Genomic DNA, 21,448 nt, shown 5'->3' with positions numbered 1-21,448 from the left:
AGACTTTAATGATCCCCGGGGGGAAATTGGGACAAGTTACAGTAGCTCGCTCACAGAACACACATAGCATAAAATAAACAGTAGTAAATGCAATATTAAGCAAAATAAGCAGAAGAACACAACATAGCATAAAATTGAAACGCTGTCCTCAGATTGGAAGGAAAGCACCTTTACCCATTAAGCCACAGGACCTAGCACACCCTGAGCTGCACTTTCTTCACACCATAGCCCTCATCTTAACCACAAACATTGACTTGCTGCATGACCAGAGCCAAACCCTAACCTAGACCAAATTGTTGTACTTGCCTAAACTAGAGATTAGATTAGACCACGTAGATTTCTATGTCGACAACTCAATCACACCACCAGGTCACCCACACTTAGAGCTCTTCTCTGGGCACTTTTGTCTCTTTCCTCTGGCTGCCGCCATTCAAAACTGACTGAGGCTCAAACCCAGAACTTCAACACTGCTGTGCAGCAAATCATCTCTCTGAGCCACCGGGTCAGACTTCTTAAGACAGGTTTTCTCAGGGCTTTCCAGTCTTTCGTCTGCGTGTCCACTTTCAAAATTCTCTGACAGACTGAGGCTCGAACACACAACCTCAAGACTTTCCTGCAGCTGTCGAACTCTGTGAGCCACTGAGTCTTACAAGCACGTGCACTTTCTGTCAGAGCTTTTCAGTCTTCACTTTGGAAGTTGTTCTTCAAAATGGAAGCCTTCACTGAGGCTCGAACCCACAAGCTCAAAACTGACTGAAGCACAAACTAACAAACTCTCTGAGCCACTGTGTCACTCTGCTTAACATAGGTTAAAGTATAGTCGTCTTAAAACATTTTTAGAGGAGATCCTTTTAAGTTTAATAGTATTTAGATTATATATGACATGAGTTTCTATTAGCTTTGCACAGAAACAGCTGGTAGAAATACTTTTTACTATTATACCTTACCTTAGTACCAGAGATGTCCCCATCTTGGACTTGAGCTCAAAGACTTGAGACTTGACTTGGACTTGTAAAAAATGACTTGTGAGCATCTCTGCTTAGTACTCTTCAGAGCCTGTACTTTTTTTTACTTTTACTTGAGTAAACAAGTTGAATCAGAAGTTGAAACCCCTACCACTTCTCTAAAAAGATGTTTTGATTCTACAGTATGTACCAGCCATTTGGTAGTGTCACTTTTCTTCAAATGGAGGATCTATCTCTTTCTCAGGGGGAAAAAGCTCTTCAAACTGTAATAAGTGTAATGACATGGCGTAGAGAGTACAGTAGTATCTCACTGTGAGGCCGAGGCAGTATAGTGTCAGCTGATGATATCATGTCACGAGCTGCTGTCTCTGAGACAAAGTGTTGCAGGAAGGATTTGAACAGCTCTGTGGCTTCTCTCACATGTTCATGATACAACAGGTGACACGCCTCGAGGGGAACGAGCCTGTGAAGCTCTGGAGAAAATGTCAAATGCCGGTAATATTTTGACAAGGCTTGTTCTCTGCTGCATTTGAACTCATTAATTTATCATATCTCTGTTCTTTAAAGAGATGGAAGGAGCATCTCCACACATTCTTCTCCCCTCACCACCACCACCACCACCCAGAGAATCGAGAACAGAAAAATGTGCATTTGTTGATTCTAATTGGAGCACACTTGAAATTCAAAGCATTCGCTGACCTGCTCGGTGTGCTTGATGCGTCTTGGAATGGAGTATGAAAAGTAGGGATGTAACGATCACCGTGATCAAATTCCTTTACGATAACCGTACCGTTTCAAATTCTCATTCTCATTAAAACCCTGGTACCGTGATTACAGTGCTTTGAAAAACATGGTAAATACTGTCCAACCTCAACCAAAGTTGGCAACCCTCTCCCGCCTTGGAGAAATGATTTCAGTGAGTGTATGGATCCTTTTTGGGTCTGAGTTTTCAATCTAAAACTTGGTGAAATGATTTCAGTGAGTCTCTCAGTACTTTTTGAACATTTTCCGCACATTTTAACAAACCGTGATGATAATACTGATAACCGTGATGATTTTGGTCACGATAATCGTGATGTGAAATTGTCATACCGTCACATCTCTAATGAAAAGTAATGGTGTTGTGATTCAGGTCGGAGGTTACGTGCAACAGAGAGAGAGAGTCCTGCTTTTGACTTGGCTCACATCATAATGTACAGAGAAACACTGCTCATCTTTCGAGCAGTCGAACTTTGTTTAACTCTCATCTAATGTCACTGAAAACAGCTCACCTCAGGGTCACGTCGAGGACCCCTAAACTGACACAAATTAGACCATAGACCCCCATTTAAGAAGATTTTGTCCCAGGGTCTCCATCTGATAAGGTGTTTTACTTTTAGATGTTTTATTACAGAGAGCGTATGAAAGCCATGACCATAAAATAGTAATGCATTCTGTCATTGTATCATCAAAATAAATTATTCCCATCTTTGCTGGGGACCCTCTGGAACCCTCTCAAGTACCCATGGTGTTCCCCAAGCCCCACATTGAGAACCACTGGTTTAGAGTATGCAGCTATAACTGGCTAATTGCAGTTTGGATCTGTCCTAATGTATACACACACACACTCTTGGTTCTCAGGTGTGTTTGATCAGGAAATGAAAAGGAGGTCTTTGCAGTGCCCATAAATAATCCATCTTTCAGAGATGTAATATAAGACGGAGTGACACTCTGACAATCCACCAATGTTGTATTACACTTCATGAATATTCATCCGTGGCTTTGTGCTTGCCATACAAATTGGGCCGCTGGCCGGGCCTGGAGAGTGTCTCACAAAGTGCTCCAACACCTCGCTGAGATCTATTCTGTGCTGGGAGATTGTATTGGTGAACACCGTGCACCTTAATAATTAAAAGCAGCTCTTTGCATTGCTGGATTGACATGGAATAAGGTGTTTCTTATTCATGTGGAATTCTCATTTGAACACGCTGCACAGCCGTGAGAAGAGATCCAGGCTTCCTCGCGTCCGCACATTCTCCTACCAATAATTCCTTCACCAGACCGTGATAATCAAAGAGCAGATGTTCTGTTTCAGGAAGGCGTCTGTGCACGGTGTGTGTGTGTGTGTGTGTGTGTCTGTCTGTCTGTCTGCTGGAGGGGGCGGGGCTTGTGTGTGTATATTATGCATGTATGCGTATGGATATTTGTTATGGATGCGCAATGATATCAGCACGTTGTCGTTATCCACCGATAAAAGCTTTAAAATGAAGCATCGGCCCGAAAATAACATTTCTGCCGATATGATAGGCCGATAAAATGACGCTTTAATTCTGCCCAAATGCTCGACACCATGCCCCGCCCCCCCGGGCGGCGCCAGTGTTGATCTGTTTTGCGACTTGTGAAGTGGGTCAAGTTGGCCCTGGTTGTGGTGCTCAGCATCATCCAAGCCTGTTTAAGTAGGATGGATCTGACAGTTTTGTTTGAAAGAAAATGTTACATGAATAAAAAACATAACCTAAGTTGAAGTGGTTTTCACATGGGCATAATAATGTGTTAATTCCACTAATTGATGAACATCAATTAGTGGAACTGATGTATGGGCATCGGCAATCAGCCAAAAGGGTTGGAAAATATCGACATATTGTATATCAAATATCGTGCATCCCTAGTATTTGTTTATGTACAGTATGTCAGTACAGTATGTGTGTTTGTGTATGTACAGTATGTAAGTACAGTAGCCTATGTGTGTGACTGTGCCTGTGCGAATATATATTGTTGGTGTGTCTGCATCTAAATTCCACATTCATCCCTCTCTCTCATCTCCCAGGTCTGGGTAGCCTTCCATGAAAGCCTGCAGTCAGGCCTTTTAAATTGGGTTGCGTGCCTCTCCAGTTTTTCCTTCTCAGTGAAGCCAGTCACCCGGCTAATGCGACAGGTTCCCTTCGCCCGCTTAAGATGCCGCGCCAGTCTGTTATGTTGGCTGGGCAGACCTGCTGCTGTCCTGGCTCCATAACAAAGCACACCTGATGCAGTGCTACGCAGGTGTTGTTTTCCGGAGGGCATGTTTGTTCTACGACCCCTCCAGAAGTGATCAGTGGTGGGGTCGAGGTCTCGGGCGTCATTCTCCCCTGCGAGGCCGTGGAACCTCAGAGAGCGCAGCGTTAGGTGCGGCACATCGCACGGTGTCCTAATCAAAGGTGGTGACGTAGAACGCCAACTGTCGCTGTTGGAGCCAATCCCAGAAATGAGCCATCATCGTCCCCGTGCCATATGCCTTGCAAGCTCTCTCTGTGACGCCATGACACCCAATATTTAAAAATATCCTTCCGTTAGTGCGTGGGAGGTGGGATGATAGCACCGCCATGCCAAGAGCATCCTGTGAAATGCCATCCATCTTTAGCATGGCATGGAACACTTAGCCATTTCAAACTGCTCACATTATGACTTCGGTTAGTTTGCCAATATAAATATGCCAATATGTTCTGGTTATCAAAAAAAAAGAAAAGACAGAATCCTCTGTAAAAAGCTCAAGCCAATATTCTCAAACTTTGCACAACCTAACTACAGTATGCCCTGATTTGTAACAAATTACCGTAGGTGATTAGCATATAGTCTTTTTTTGTGTTGAGCAGCTGAAGTCACTCCAGAATTCTGCTGTCAAGCCTTTCTTCCCATTACGTCTAGCTTTTTTTATTTTATTTATTTATTTTTTTACAGGGACAATGGACTGTCAGAAACGGTCCCAGAATTAGCTACTGTAAGAAAGCTAAATTTCATCTGCAGTTGCTGGGTCTCTAGATGATATGAGGACAGTCAAAAATATATAAAAATAGAGTAACAGGTACAGTGTACTGTAAAGCCAGTGCATTTGTATATGTACTGGATTTACAGTAGATTTGTAATATCTACTACAGTACATAAACATAAAATACAACACAAAATAAGATTTAAAAAAAGGTGCACTATGCTTGGAGTTACAGTAATAATTACATGTTTGTTTGGATTTCAGTCAGGATTACAGTTGTAATTCAAAACTGGTCAATTGAGGGCTTTGTCTGATACTACTGGCAGTAGAGTTCAATATGTTTATAGCTCTAATGGAAAAAGCAGTTTGGCCAAATTCAAAGCACCTAAGTTGTTGCAATACACAGTTTGTTTGTCTGATGTTTTTTTGTCTGATGTTTTCTATATACACTGTGTGTGTGTGTGTGTGTGTGTGTGTGTGTGTGTGTGTGTGTGTGTGTGTGTGTGTGTGTGTGTGTGTGTGTGTGTATATACAGTATATATATACTGTATATATATATATATATATATATGTATATATATATTAGGGGTGTCACGATACACTCAGTTCACGATACGATAAGATACACGATATTTGGTTCACAATAACGATACGATACGATATTTTAACAAAAACAAATGCGATCGATTTGTAAGTTGAGGGGGCATCCTCCACGCTAATTTGAGTAATTTCACCATTTTCATCCTCCGTCTCTGTAACGTCCCTCGTCTGTTCAAACAAACCAGTGAAAAGGAGAGCGAGCATGCAATCAGAATATGGGACTTTTCTGTGTTCTGTGAAAGGATCTATAGATGTGATCTATGTGGCTTAATGCACATGTTCAATCCCCTTTCCACATGTGACAATAGAAGTCCTTCTCCATTAGGCTGATGCAGGCTTGCAGTGGCTTCCTCAGGCTTCCTGCTTCATTAGGCACAGTGGACACTTTGTGGCTTGATTAATAGCTCAAAAGCCGGGTCATTTATCTGTTCATTTATTTATCTTTTGCTTTAAGTCGTCAATGAAAACAAGCAGCCGGTGATTTATATTGAGAGTTTCAACTGAATTAATTTGAGACCTCCTGAGGTGGACCAGTGCAGCGATTATTGATAGGGTGCCCTTAGCTGAAGTCTTATTGCATGTGCTGCTGAGTCCATTGTCTCCAACACATGGACTCACCCAGCATGTGATGCACTTCTCTTTAATCAACTCAAAGCATGCAGAACCTGCTTAGTGGGCCCAGGTTATTTATCCCCCTGCACTCCCTAGACTTCAGGGGGCTTCTGCACTGCTGCTGCTCCTCCATGATCTTCTACAGGAAATGGCAAAGTTTAGCCATAAAGAAATGACATACCTTTTTATCACATTATGCAAATCACAATCGTTGCAATACATAGGCTGCACAGGGTAATCACTGGTGCCTCTATATAATTTCCATTCTTATTGGGCAAGAAATATATTATGTCCACATCTCCACATTCTGTTCATGTATGCAGACAAAAACTTTCATTTTGCTCACTATTCTGTTGGGTAGAAACCTTGTATCTCCAAATGTGGCCGTTTTCTTTTTATTTCATAAATGGATTTAGTGGGGCTACCCAAACTAAACAACTTTGGACCAGCGAAAGATGTTTTATTACTGGTTATTAATGTTGTTACACCATGTTCAAATGTGAATATTTTTTCTTCCTTGTGAAAAATTGCTTTTTTTGGAGAGACAAGGTTTCCACCCGACAGCGACGCGATGCAATTCTATTCGATTCCAGAGAAGTGTGCAAGTTGTAAAAGAGTGTAAAATATTAAAAAGGTTAGGAAAACACTGCTCTCCTTTCAGCTTGTTTATTTATTTCTACATTGTATAGCCTCGGGTTATAAAACTCCTTAAATACAACATTTATATCCGGGGGAAAAAAATCAATTTGTTTATGAATAACTGAAGTTACCATGTTCCATAAATAAATTACAGACCTTTTTTTATCACATTATGGAAATCACTATCTCTGGATTACATACACAGGACAAATACTGGCCCCCCTCACAATCTGAGAATATTCCACTCTCCCTCCTCCCTCTCTCCCGAGTGAAGGCCATTGTCTTAGAGAGGGTCCAGATGAAAGCCATCTGGGTGCTGCTGTCCACACCAAGACGAGGGAATTAGTTCCCTGAGTGTTCCTTATCTCGCCGCCTCCACACTCCACCCCCTGCTCTCCCATTCTCCTCTTGTAATGACTATCCACCCAATTTAGTCCCTTTTCTCTCCGAGGGGGGAATGAATCCAGCAGTGGTTTGGATGAAAGAGCCGCAGGTCCCCAGCCTCTCGCCCTGTGACCCTTAATTGACAGGAAATTGTATTTGTCCCCTCTCCCCCCGGTGACAAAACAGGTGTCCAGGCGGATTTGCTCTCCATGCTCAGTAGGATGACAGCCCCTTTCTCTCTCCTTTTTGTGTCTCTTCTCTCTCCAGCGGCTCCTAAGGGCCCTAAACTCTTGATGTCCCCCGTGAGGGCAAAGGTAGGGGACACGGTGCGCATCACTGTGCAAGGATTCCAGGTAGGATCTCCTGGGGTAAGTGCTGGGTTTGAAGTGAAACCGCAAGAGTCCGGTTCAGTCTGGGATGGGAGGAGATGCACTGTATGCAGCCTGTCTACTTTTCAACTGTAATGACCATTCTTAAGGGACATTCACACCAAAAGCGTTTTTTTTTTCAGTCAGAATGCTAAAATCATGTCGAGGGCGCTTCCATTGTGCACAAAACATAGCGCACGGAGCGTTTTTTTTGCGCTTCATTTTATTTTCCCCTGCAGTCGCACGCACTGGAGTTGAGCACACAACGACCACACGGACGGTAGCCAGCTGGTTTTGTCTGTTTGATGTTGTTCACTGTCAACATGAAAGCCAGATTATTGCCAATTCTGGCAGCAGCGAGGTTGAGGATCCCTCTGGGAGGTGAAAATGTAGGAGAAGTAAAAAGAAGAGCAGCGCACTTTTCTTCCAAATGTTCAACTTCGTCAGCTTTAAAACGCCCAGAGCGCTCCGCCAAAAAGACGAGACGCCACCAGCGTTTAAATGCCAGGTGCGTTCATTAAAAGAGGAGCACGTCTAGCGCGTCCTTACATAGAGAATGAATTGCAGAAAGACGCTGGCAGCTCCAAAAACGCTTTTGATCTGAATGTCCCCTTACAGGGCAAGAAATATATTATAGACATCTCCTCAGTCTGTTCATCAATGCAATTTAGGGTTGGGCGATATCGAAACAAATATCACAACATGTTTGACCAAATACCTCAATATCGATATTGTGACGATATTGCCGGGATGACTATTGGTGCTTTCACAAAATATTTACACAATGATATTTTTGATAATCTTCAGCAATGTGGATCTAATGACTAAGTGGGTAAAGGAAAATAATAGAACAGCTAGAACAGTCTGGTGAGTTCAGAAAATGACATCACTTTACTGTAATGCAGCCTTCTAACCGGGAAAAGACAACATTTCTGCCATATCACCATATTATGATATGCAAAATGTAAGACGATATCTAGTCCCATATCACGATCTCAATGTATTCCCCAGTCCTAGTATGCATACGAAACTTTCATTTTATTTACTATTTGATGAGCGAATACAATTCCGTAGAATGTAACTGCATTCTTAATTTTTAAATACTGAACATTTTGGTGAGAAGTGTGCAGAGTGCAAAATACTGTCAAATATTGAAAGGTTAGGAAAACAGTCCTCCCCTTTCCAGGTTGTTTCCCATTTTGTACTCTGTATAGCCTCGGGGTAGCAAACACCTTAAATACAAAATTAATAACCTACAGAACAAAAAATCCACTTGTTTAGGAATAACTGTGTTGTTCCTTTGTTACACTATATAGCCCACGTCTATCATTCTAAGCCAGTAGGCGTGCATGCTACGCTAGCTGTTTTGCTACTTTTGCTGCCTGCAGAATCCTTGCCACACACTCCCAGAGGAGTGAAAGTTCAAAGCAAAGAGATTGTCTCTGTGTCGCTGTCATCCCCTGCCGAAAAAGAGAGGCCCTGTCCCTGGCTGCTGGCGTGACTGTCCCTGGCTGCTGGCGTGACTGTCCCTGGCTGCTGGCGTGACTGTCCCTGGCTGCTGGCGTGACTGTCCCTGGCTGCTGGCGTGACTGTCCCTGGCTGCTGGCGTGACTGTCCCTGGCTGCTGGCATGACTGTCCCTGGCTGCTGGCGTGACTGTCCCTGGCTGCTGGCGTGACTGTCCCTGGCTGGCGTGACTGTCCCTGGCTGCTGGCGTGACTGTCCCTGGCTGCTGGCGTGACTGTCCCTGGCTGCTGGCGTGACTGTCCCTGGCTGGCGTGACTGTCCCTGGCTGGCGTGACTGTCCCTGGCTGCTGGCGTGACTGGCCTGTGGATGATCCAGATCTCTGTGACAGGTGACAGGTGCCGATGACACATTGAAGGCAGTCAGGTGAAGAGGATCGGGCTAAAGCTGATAGCATGCTAATGGACCACGGCACAAATGGCCTTTGTTGCGTCTCGGTCGCTGCTTCAGGAATCTCTGGCAATGATGAGGCGCGTGTATTGCTTTTTTATTTGATTGTATTTTCCTTTTCAATGTCAAATTAATGCACTCGTCTTTTTTGTGGTTTAGTGCAGCTACAGACTGCACAGATGGATGTGTATATTTCTGCCCCGTTGACTTCAGGAATATGTGTGTTATTCTTTGAATAGTGTTAAGAATGGTCATTATTATAGACAGGCTTGACTGGAGCATACAGCCAATCGGGTCCTTCGGGCAGCAGCAGGCATCACATCAGTGCATGGTGCAGGTTGACCACAAAGCAAATCTCCCTTATCCTTCACTGGACCGAGGCTCTGGGGTTTCACAGGTAGATAAGACTCTGTGTGTCAAGACGCATATTTCTGCCTCTATGATCAAAAGAGATGCTAGTTTCCCCCCTGTGGTTTATTGTTTCAGGAATAGATTATGGGTGATCATTCTACAGTGTGGCTTTCAGTTTTGTGCCACTTGACTTGATCCTCACACTGTTGTTAGTGCATAACCAGGCTAAACAAGGCGGAGCTAGTAGGCCATCAGGGCAACCCAATCGCCAGGATAAAACATTGGCATTACATGTAAGCTATCTGCAAACCAGTGATGTCCCGAATATCAACGTGAACTTGAAACAAAACGACCGCAAAATACCTTTTCCACAACGTGGTATTTGTCGTCTCTGCAAACCTACAATCTTAACACACATTTTAAACCAAACCTCGCTGCCTTTCCAACATTAGATGCAAATAAAATAACGTTAAAAACGTTGGTTATGTTTAGGCAAGTAAAACAACTTGGTTAAGGATAGGCTTATGGTTTGTGTTAGGCTTAAATAACAAAAATGTGAAATATGACTCACGGTTTTAGACTTTGGAAACGCTGTGACCACGACTGCGAATTGAACAGCGCCCTCTGGTGTGAAAGGCAAGTGTTTACACCCTTACTGGCCACTGCGTTCTTTCAATAGCAGACTCTATGATTGTGTATAATGGTAATATTCACGTACGTATCTAGAGATGTGATAATGTCTAAAACGTATTTTGGTTCAGAAATGTTGATATTCTACATATCTGTGGATTGCAGAAATTTACAATGATGACATTGTATTCTGGCAGCCAGGCTGGTCAGGGTTAGGGTTAGGGTTTAGGGGTTAGGGTTTAGGGGTTAGGGTTTAGGTTAGGGGTTAGGGGTTAGGGGCTCCCTTGGACTTTTCAGTGTTTCTTATCTTATTAATGTCACCTTTTGTCTCGATCCACCAACCCACTTCACTGCTGTCGTCATTTGAACTGGGAAAACTCCTGTTAACACGTTTATTTCAGTTCACACCAGCTTTCACTCTGCTAACAGTTTCACTCTGTTAAACCCACACAGAGTTATAAGGGCACATTCAAATCAAGCATGTTTAGCGCCCTCTATTTGAACTGATGGTTCATGTGGGTAGGGGTGAGAATGATATGATTTGAACTCGGGTGCGCTCTTCAAATAACTGCACCAATATCGCCCGATACAGAAAACAACTCCAAAATGTGCCATTTTACGAGTGTAGGGAGACAGATTACCCCGTTTCCTTAACAAAATGAACTGAGTTTAGTGAACCTAAACGAACCAAATACAGACGTGTAGACTGAAGGTCCTTCATATTCTACACAAACAGACGTGTAGACTGAAGGTCCTTCATATTCTACACAAACAGACGTGTAGACTGAAGGTCCTTCATATTCTACACAAACAGATCTGAGGTCATATTTATACAGACGTGTAGACTGAAGGTCCTTCATATTCTACACAAACAGATCTGAGGTCATATTTTTGAAGCACTGAATTTTCTCACTGTGAACCTTCCATCTGTTGAATGATATGATTTTCTTGAGGAAGAAATAAGTCATTCTGTCTTGGCATTATAAGGTCTATAGGCGGAGGGAGGATTGAGTGCCTCCAACCGCTTTCTGCACTGAAAGCCCTCTCTGCTCCAACTGCATTCATTCAAGCACCATGTGGATGGCAGAGAAGACTAGTGTGTGTGTGTGTGTGTGTGTGTGTGTGTGTGTGTGTGCGTGCATGCGTGCGTGCGTGCGTGTGCGTGCGTGTGTGTGTGTTGGAGGGTGAGAAGCCTTCCGTGGGAGAAGCCCACAAAAGATTCACCCTCTTATTGCGTTCTCCTATTATCTAAGAGTAGTATATTTTTAAATGGGGGGTGTGGGTGGTGGGGAGTACTAGTAGTATATTTTTAAATGGGGGGGTGTGGGTGTGGTGGGGAGTACTAGCAGTATATTTTTAAATGGGGGGGTGTGGGTGTGGTGGGGAGTACTAGCAGTATATTTTTAAATGGGGGGTGTGGGTGTGGTGGGGAGTACTAGCAGTATATTTTTAAATGGGGGGGGGTGTGGGTGTGGTGGGGAGTACTAGCAGTATATTTTTAAATGGGGGGTGTGGGTGGTGGGGAGTACTAGCAGTATATTTTTAAATGGGGGGTGTGGGTGTGGTGGGGAGTACTAGCAGTATATTTTTAAATGGGGGGGGGGGGTGTGGGTGTGGTGGGGAGTACTAGCAGTATATTTTTAAATGGGGGGTGTGGGTGGTGGGGAGTACTAGCAGTATATTTTTAAATGGGGGGTGTGGGTGTGGTGGGGAGTACTAGCAGTATATTTTTAAATGGGGGGGTGTGGGTGTGGTGGGGAGTACTAGCAGTATATTTTTAAATGGGGGGTGTGGGTGTGGTGGGGAGTACTAGCAGTATATTTTTAAATGGGGGGGTGTGGGTGTGGTGGGGAGTACTAGCAGTATATTTTTAAATGGGGGGGGGTGTGGGTGTGGTGGGGAGTACTAGCAGTATATTTTTAAATGGGGGGTGTGGGTGGTGGGGAGTACTAGCAGTATATTTTTAAACGGGGGGTGTGGCTGGTGGGGAGTACTAGTGGTATATTTTTAAATGGGGGGTGTGGGTGGTGGGGAGTACTAGCAGTATATTTTGAAATAGGGGGGTGTGTGTTGTGGGGAGTACTAGCAGTATATTTTTAAATGGGGGGGTGTGGGTGTGGTGGGGAGTTCTAGTGGTATATTTTTAAATGGGGGGTGTGGGTGGTGGGGAGTACTAGCAGTATATTTTTAAATGGGGTGTGGGTGTGGTGGGGAGTACTAGCAGTATATTTTTAAATGGGGGGTGTGGGTGGTGGGGAGTACTAGCAGTATATTTTTAAATGGGGGGTGTGGCTGGTGGGGAGTACTAGTGGTATATTTTTAAATGGGGGGTGTGGGTGGTGGGGAGTACTAGCAGTATATTTTGAAATAGGGGGGTGTGTGTTGTGGGGAGTACTAGCAGTATATTTTTAAATGGGGTGTGTGGGTGGTGGGGAGTTCTAGTGGTATATTTTTAAATGGGGGGTGTGGGTGGTGGGGAGTTCTAGTGGTATATTTTTAAATGGGGGGTGTGGGTGGTGGGGAGTACTAGCAGTATATTTTTAAATGGGGTGTGGGTGTGGTGGGGAGTACTAGTGGTATATTTTTAAATGGGGTGTGGGTGGTGGGGAGTACTAGCAGTATATTTTTAAATGGGGGGGTGTGGGTGGTGGGGAGTACTAGCAGTATATTTTTAAATGGGGGGTGTGTGTGTGGTGGGGAGTACTAGCAGTATATTTTGAAATAGGGGGGTGTGTGGGGGGGTCCTCTCTTGTAAAGTGACGTGTGATCATTAATGCATGTTTATTAGAGAGGGGAAATTGGTGCTTGTATTATTCATGTATCTTTTACACTTAATCTCTTGGCTGAGCCGCCAGACTTTCTCTGCACCACCAACTCACCCCTCCTTCACCCCCACTCTCTCCCTCTCTCTCTCCCTCTCTCTCTCCCTCCCTCTCTCTGCCTCTCTCTCTCCCTCCCTATCTCTCTCCCTCTCTCTCTCCCTCTCTCTGCCTCTCTCTCTCCCTATCTCTCTCCCTCTCTCTGCCTATCTCTCTCCCTCCCTATATCTCTCCATATCTCTGTCTCTCTCTCCCTCCCATCTGTGGGTGTGTTGATAGAATGAAGTGTTCCCGGAGCCCCTGTTCACCTGGACGCGGGTGGGGGGCCGGCTGCTGGATGGCAGCGCTGAGCGGGAGGGCAAGGAGCTGGTTCTGGAGAGGGTCCCAGCCGAGCTCAACGGCTCCATGTACCGCTGCACCGCCCAGAACCCTCTGGGCTCCACGGACACGCACACGCGCCTCATAGTCTTTGGTATGTACTGTACACACACACACCTCATAGTCTTTGGTATGTACACACATATCATAGTCTTTGGTATGTACTGTACACACACACACCTCATAGTCCTTGGTATGTACACACATCTCATAGTCTTTGGTATGTACTGTACACACACACACCTCATAGTCCTTGGTATGTACTGTACACACACACACACACCTCATAGTCCTTGGTATGTACTGTACACACACACACCTCATAGTCTTTGGTATGTACTGTACACACACAGACCTCATAGTCTTTGGTATGTACAGACACCTCATAGTCCTTGGTATGTACTGTACACACACACACACCTCATAGTCCTTGGTATGTACTGTACACACACACACACCTCATAGTCCTTGGTATGTACTGTACACACACACACCTCATAGTCTTTGGTATGTACTGTACACACACACACCTCATAGTCTTTGGTATGTACACACACCTCATAGTCCTTGGTATGTACTGTACACACACACACCTCATAGTCTTTGGTATGTACACACACCTCATAGTCCTTGGTATGTACTGTACACACACACACCTCATAGTCTTTGGTATGTACACACACCTCATAGTCCTTGGTATGTACTGTACACACGAGCATCTCATAGTTTTTGGTATGTACACACCTCAAAACACAAGCCTGTTTTGCTCCAATGTTTACAAACAATACAAATATAAACAAACCATTTATGGCTTCAAGTACATCTAAAACTAATTTGTAGCTCTTACAAACTGATATTCCTTGTATCAAGAGCTCTGTCAGAGCTAAAATATACTTTAAATGTCAACTTTACATGTAAAAAATAATATAAAATACAACAATAAGGCTTGTTTACATTTCAAGGGCCCTAAAAAAGTGTCATAGTATACCTCTAATAGATTACATTAAAAAAATATGGCCGCAAGCGACAACGGCAGGGGTTCAAGCCTTGCGCAAATTGAACACCTAATAGTCCTTGAGGCAAATTTGTAGAGCACGTTCAGGTGAACATGTGGAAAAAAGTTGCTTGAAAATTGCAGAAACAGCCTGGGAGTTACAAACGGGTGTGAAGTTACGGCATATGTTGTGTTATGACATGCCCACTTTTTACATCTGTGGCGCCCCCTTTTGGTCAAATTGTGAAATAGCATGTCAGAAATGCCATTCCAGATATGAGGCTGATAAGTTTGCAACCGATTATGCGAATGGACTTGATTTACAGCTATTACATGCTTACACCATAGACCCCGCCCACTTTCACAAAACTTCTGGGCCCAGTTGCACAAAGCACCTTAGGTTAAGATTTCCCTTAGAGTCAGAGTTCAAGTGTCCATAAAATAGAATCGGCTGCACAAAACACCCTTAAATCTTGTGCTTATGTTTTCCTTAAAATGTTTAACCTTATGGAGAAGATTTAAGGGTGTTTTGTGCAGCCGATTCTATTTTATGGACACCTTAACTCTGACTCTAAGGGAAATCTTAACCTAAGGTGCTTTGTGCAACTGGGGCCTGATCTTGACTAGGACATGCTCCCTGATATATCTGCCAAGTTTTGCGATCATTGGACAAACAGGTGCAGAGTTACGGCCTTTTTTGTGTTAGGCCACGCCCATTTATTGCGTTTATGGCGCCCCCTTTGGGTCAAATTGCAGAAAATTTAACCCACATGGTCTGGGATGGTCCCCGAAGATCGCCAACAAGGTTCGTGAAGATTCGTTAATCAGTCATGAAGTTATGACAATTTAGCTGAGAGGCCACGCCCTCTCACAACTTTAACGATTAATAACTCCGAAACGAAAGTAGATTTCAAAAATCCAAAATTCACGATTGTAGAGCTTGCTCCATAGATGCTTCCTGGCGATCTTGGTGGAAATCGGTCAAAAATGTGTTTTCCAAACTTTTCCAAATATCTCAGAAATTTTCCAGACTGACCTTCAGGGTCCCTATGGCAAATTTGTAGAGCAGGTTCACCTGAACATGTGGGGGGGAAAAAAGTTTGAAAATCGGACAAACGGCGTGGAACTTATTAACCTGACGCTGCCAGATGGACGGTATAGCTCCACATAGGTTTCACTAAACCAGTCGATCTGGGTTTGAAGTCACCAGACCCGCTGACGGAGGCGGGCACTTTGTCCAAGCTACTTGGCAGGTGATTGGATGACCCATCTGTCTATCACCGCTGGTGGGTGTTAACTTCAACCAATCAGATCGCGGAAGGTGCCTGTGGATGATCTCCGTGGTATTCATTGATTGAGTCCTCGCGGTCGTAAAGTCACCTTCGAAGCATTTAGTTAGATTATAACGAACTAGTTGTGTGGCTTAGCCTTCCCAAATGTTGAGGGTCGTTTTTTAGAATTTAATACATAGAATTGGGAACATTACATTCAATTTCATTCAGACTGCCTGTCACTTCCGCGATGTTGACGAGTGAAAAGAACTACAAAGACCATGTACCCACTACTTGCCCAGACGAGCCTGCCCGCCTACGGCCGCCGCTGATTCGTCGGCCCGGCATGGCTCGACCAATCATCTTAAACTGCCTGTGCGGGTCCAGACCGTCACGGAGAACCAAATGAAATGTGAGTTCACGTGACGGGCGGTTTACCAGGCTAGGAACTTATGGCCTTTAAGGTAAAATCTCTAATTATAGCGCCACCTTCAGGCCGATTCGAAAAATATTTCTTGAGCAGAAACCAGCCACCAATATCTGTCATTGTGCCAAATTTCAGGTCTCTGGCATTTACCAACTCACAGGAATTTGCGTCGAGGCAGATGGAAAACGACGATAATAATAAACCGGCACAAAAACAATAGGGTTTCAGCCCCTTCAGGGCTTGAACCCCTAACAAGAAGCAAACTACGTATACTGCTTCATCAGAATCGCTATGTGCTTGATTGCCATCAGGTGTGCATTTACTGTAAATAATCCGGTGCTGATTGGCTGGGAATTCAACGTGTATATTCCCCAATACAAGTGCACTTCAAAGCTTCAACAATAGGCAATAACAAATACAATATAATTACACCATACAAAATCAGAATAAATAAATAAATATTTCCATTTCAATAAGATAAGGAGATACAATATTCAGAGTGCAAAGTAGAGCCATCCCATCTCTAAATACTACAGAGGATATACTGTAGACTATACTGTAGTGCATAGAGTAGACTACAGAGTACATGAATTTCCTCATAAGATACATATAATATCAAAGTATTTATAGTTTTTACCCGGCCCCGTTCCAGTGGCTACCAGTCAACCAACTAAATTTAGATCACATTTATGTTTGTTAATTATTTACAAGATGCTGAATTCCCCCCTCCCCCCAATTTGACTGTACAACTTGACTCTACAAGAACGATCTGGAATGCTTATCCCATTACACAGCGAAATGTCCCAGATAATTGTATAATTCTACACAATTCATTTAAGAGGATCTACAATATCTTTGAAAAATACTTGAGAGATTTGTGTGACCGCTTTTAGGTATGAATTATTAATGAAACTAAGAGTGCGATTAATAAGAGATTGTATCACTAATTGGCTCAACAACACTATTCTTTTTATAGGCTGCAGAATGAAAGAATATCTGTAGTCTGTCAGTGTGGCAAGAGACATAGTGTCTATCCCACCATTGGCATATGTTGCAGTAGCGCTCCCTCTCACTTAAAACACCAAACGCCAACAGTCACATGAAAAGCCCACGAGGGAATAAAGGGTCGTTGTTGTCGACGGTGTTAGAAAAGCACCTTGTTCACTGGCCGACTGGAGGTATGGTGTTCATTCAAACCTCAAGGTCCTTCATTTACTTAGGTTGATGTGGGAGTTAGATTGCTTACTGACTCTATTACATGTGTGTCCAGTTCCTCTGGATCTGTTTATTCTGGACACTGTTATAAGACCGGGGATCTCCGGAGCTGTTCACAGCTTCGCAGGACGCTGTCAATAAAGAGAGCGCTGTTTTAATTCAATCACTTCTGCTCCAGCTAGAAGGATGTTTCCTTAACCCATTGATACCTGATGCAGCATTTGTGTGTGTATCCCTTTAAGACCGCGAACCGCGTTAACGCGGTTCGCGGTCTTAAAGGGATACGCACACAAATGAGGGATATACACGCAAATGCTGCATCAGGTATCAATGGGTTAAAGATGACCAACAGGGGTTTTCAGCCACTAGTTAAAATATTGGCGCTAGTGAGCACAATGGGTGCCCAGACAAGAATTTTAAACGGTTCTTCCAGGTTGTTTTTCCTCTCCGTTCCAGGTTGTTTTTCCGCACCGTATTATAGGTGCTGTACGTGATTCTGAAGGAAGGGTTGAGTCAACATAATTTCTCATTCCCAAGTAGTCAAATAGTGACACTTTGGGTGGGCGATCCGATCTAGAACAACAACCAAAGGCATCAGTATTTGCCTACTTGTGATTGAGAACCATGTTGACCCAATCCTCTCTCCTGATTGGATCAAGTGTGATGGGATAGCAACAACAAAAAGAAAATCTCTTCTGTTTACCGCAAAGTCACATTGACTTTCCAAACATCTTAGAAGAAAAATATTCAACATAGTCTAACAGCATTCTCTCTGTTTGTGCAAAATTATGAATGTAAACAAATACATGTCGTTTACCTGGAAAACATTGTTGGTCAGCTTTAGTCGGATACTTTTACCATGAAGCGGTTATGAAAGAGAAAGAATCTCAGCTCATCAGGTTAAGATTTGGATTAGTGTCGATTTTAGTTTGGAATTCACAGGGTTAAGATTTGAGTAAATAAAGTGGCGCGCGCGCGCACACATTTACCCTTGGAGTATAATGTTCAGGTGAATTGGAGCAGCCATTTTCTATCTCATTTTTTAACGATGTCACAAATGTTGGGATTTGTGGGCGGGGCCAATAAGAAGGTACACTTTAAAGAGGAAGTGGCACTTTGGGGGGGAGGCGTTGCCTTGGGAGGCGTTTTGCAGAGGAAGAGCGTTAATGTCTATTTAACACCGTGATGCACCCTCAGGTGTCACGGGCTGCGTGCCGAGTGTGGCCCATCTGTCTGCCGGCTCCTTGTAGATGGCTTCCACTCTCGCTTAGGGGAAGTCAATGGTGATGAAGTGACCTTGGCACCGTCCCCTGTGGCCTTGAGATGAGACACCTCCATCTCTCCTCGGGGGGCGGAGCAGCAGCACTGCTCACTTGGCAAAGTGTTCAATACACATCATCAGGAATAATAGAGTATAATGAGGACGGCTCGGTACAGAGACTCTGTAGCGCCGGAGAACAGCGCGCTCGTCTTGATGATGTGGGCTACGTACTTTAGCCACCTTTCTCTGGTCGTACCCTCTCTGTGATGACTGTGAAGTGAGTCAGCGCTGGGGAGGCAGGTGGCAGCACACAAACACATTCCACACACACACGCACACACAAAATCTGCCCCGTCGCCAAAATAACATTTTGGCATTGTACGTTTCTGGAATCCACGGATATATAGAATATGAACATTTCTGAACCAGAATACGTTGTATATCATGTTTGTAGATACTCTACAGTGATACTGTGAATATTGTAACGGCACAGGCGAGGCTGGTATCGAACCTGGCGTCTGACTTTTTTCCCCAATATTTTATTTAAAAATGTTCTCGGAACAACACACGAACAAAACAAAACAAACGAACAGGATCAGACACGGGAAAAGAAAAGAAAGAAAAAGCATTCATACATCAGCGACATTCAATATTACAACGTGTTGCTACCAGCCGCATAAGGTGCTTATGTGCTTGTAAGAGATATTGTGCATGGGATCCTACGCAAGGGGTCCATGAGAAACCAGCCCGGCGAGTCAGCCGTCGTCCCTGACTTCATCTAGGTAGACTAGAAACGGCTCCCAGATAGTTGATTTTTTTTTTTAAGTGAGTTGGTCCTCAGGAACCTGAGTCTCTCCATCCGTATAACAGAGATCATGTCCATCAACCACAATTGAAAAGAAGGTGAAGAGGGGGACTTCCATTCCTTCAGAATACTTTTTTTTGGGGGGGGCAACAGTTGTCCCCTGCGTGCCCAACAGTCTCAGTTGCCCCTGAGACTGTTGCACAGCTGTAGGGAAGTTCAGAGTAGGACTCCGAGCAGCCGAAGATGGCGAGTTCCGCCTCCGGCTGAAGGGTTATTTTGTAGGTCTTAGAGTACCAGTCAAATATTTTGGCCCAGAATCCCATTAGTGAAGGGCTGAACCAGAAGGCATGAGACAGAGTGCCTGACAGTGTCTGTCATTTACAAGTGCAACACGTTATCCATTAGACCAAAGGGACAATCCCGTTGGCCAAGGACCAGATCGCTGGACCGGTGTATATATTAACGTATGTCGTAGAGTGTAACGACTGTCTCATGTTGAAGTAGTAATATTAACGTACATCGTAGAGTCTAACAACTGTCTCATATTAATATTAACGTACGTCGTAGAGTCTAACAACTGTCTCATATTAATATTAACGTACGTCGTAGTAGAGTCTAACAACTGTCTCATATTAATATTAACGTACATCGTAGAGTCTAACAACTGTCTCATATTAATATTAACGTACGTCGTAGTAGAGTCTAACGACTGTCTCATACTGAATATTAACGTACATCGTAGAGTCTAACAACTGTCTCATATTAATATTAACGTACGTCGTAGTAGAGTCTAACGACTGTCTCATACTGAATATTAACGTACATCGTAGAGTCTAACAACTGTCTCATATTAATATTAACGTACGTCGTAGTAGAGTCTAACGACTGTCTCATACTGAATATTAACGTACGTCGTAGAGTCTAACAACTGTCTCACGTTGAAGTAGTTTGCTGGTGCCTAAGGGAGTATGAATGGGATTGGTGGACTTGCAGCGTGCAAGCGAGAGAGTGTATGTTCAACTCCCGACCGAGGCACGTTGTATTTTTACTTTCAGTTTTAACCCAAACCAAAACCCCAAAAGTTGCTTTGGTTGCCTAAACCTAACCAACTGCGCGACATGTTTACTTTCACTTTTAACGGCAGAGGAACATAACATAACACTCACGTTGATACTGTACATATCCCTGGTTTTCAGACACGTAAAATACCAACGCTTTATTCTGGCGATTGGTTGGCAGAAAATGCACACACACGAACCCCCTAATGCGTTCATATGCACACACAAAAATTATCTGTGCCTCCGAGTGGAGATGTTATGGTAATGTGGCAAGGTTTCATCCTGGATATGGTATCCACCTGGTTGCATGTGAAGAGTCTGCAGTCCAAAAATAGCCCACAAAATGGAGCCTACATGGGTGTTTCTAGCCCTCAATGCTCCATCCATTGCAATTACTCTGTCCCTCGCAGAAGTGGCAAACACGTTGTCAGAGCATATTGTGCAGGCTGGCCGTCCACACACTGCTTATTAGAGGGAGGTGGACTTACGCTACTTTCTCCACTCTCTCCCACGTCTCTCCTTCTCTGTGCTCCACACTCTCCCCTTCTCTGTGCTACAGTTGGAGGTGCCTCCTGGTCTCTCTCTCTCTCTCTCTCTCTCTCTCTCTCTCTGCTGCTGAAGTGTCTGCTGGAGTGCGCTAGCTGCCTTCTCAAAGCCACGAATAGCCCCATGCAGTCCTCCTCACTAGGAGCATGTCATTTACCTCCTCCTCACTTGGGGCCATGTCATTTACCATCATGTGCTTGAGAGGAACTCTGGAGTTCAGCTTCATTAGAAAGCCACAACCTCTGTCAGACAGAACTATTTTCTCCTTTTATAACCTCACTCTCTCTCTCTCTCTCTCTCTATCTGTCTCTTTCTCTCTCGCTCGCTCTTTTTCTCATTCATTCCTCATTTTCTCATTCGACTCAATTTCTCTGTGGCTGTTCTAACTGTTTCTCCTTTCTCTTTGTCTCCAACAGAGAACCCGAGCATGATGAAGAACACACAGAATCAGAACAGTAAGTGTTGCTGCCGTGGAAATTACTTTGAG

The 21,448-nt window shown here is 44.0% G+C and overlaps 1 protein-coding gene across 1 annotated transcript in view; it reads left to right on the top strand.

Annotated features, from left to right (window-relative positions):
* igsf21a (immunoglobin superfamily, member 21a) overlaps positions 1 to 21,448 on the top strand; it is a gene marked incomplete at its 5' end in the record, with an annotated part of 443,028 nt that overhangs the window by 413,057 nt on the left and 8,523 nt on the right. The window contains 3 exons of the mRNA XM_083661710.1: positions 7,192 to 7,292; positions 13,286 to 13,478; positions 21,378 to 21,416. Of these exons, the coding sequence (XP_083517836.1) occupies positions 7,192 to 7,292; positions 13,286 to 13,478; positions 21,378 to 21,416 (333 nt within the window). The remainder of the gene's footprint in view (positions 1 to 7,191; positions 7,293 to 13,285; positions 13,479 to 21,377; positions 21,417 to 21,448) is intronic.

The sequence above is a fragment of the Poromitra crassiceps genome, assembly GCF_964638095.1.
Source record: "Poromitra crassiceps genome assembly, chromosome: 27".
Lineage (NCBI taxonomy): Eukaryota > Metazoa > Chordata > Actinopteri > Beryciformes > Melamphaidae > Poromitra > Poromitra crassiceps.
This window is presented reverse-complemented; position numbering and strand designations above follow the sequence as displayed.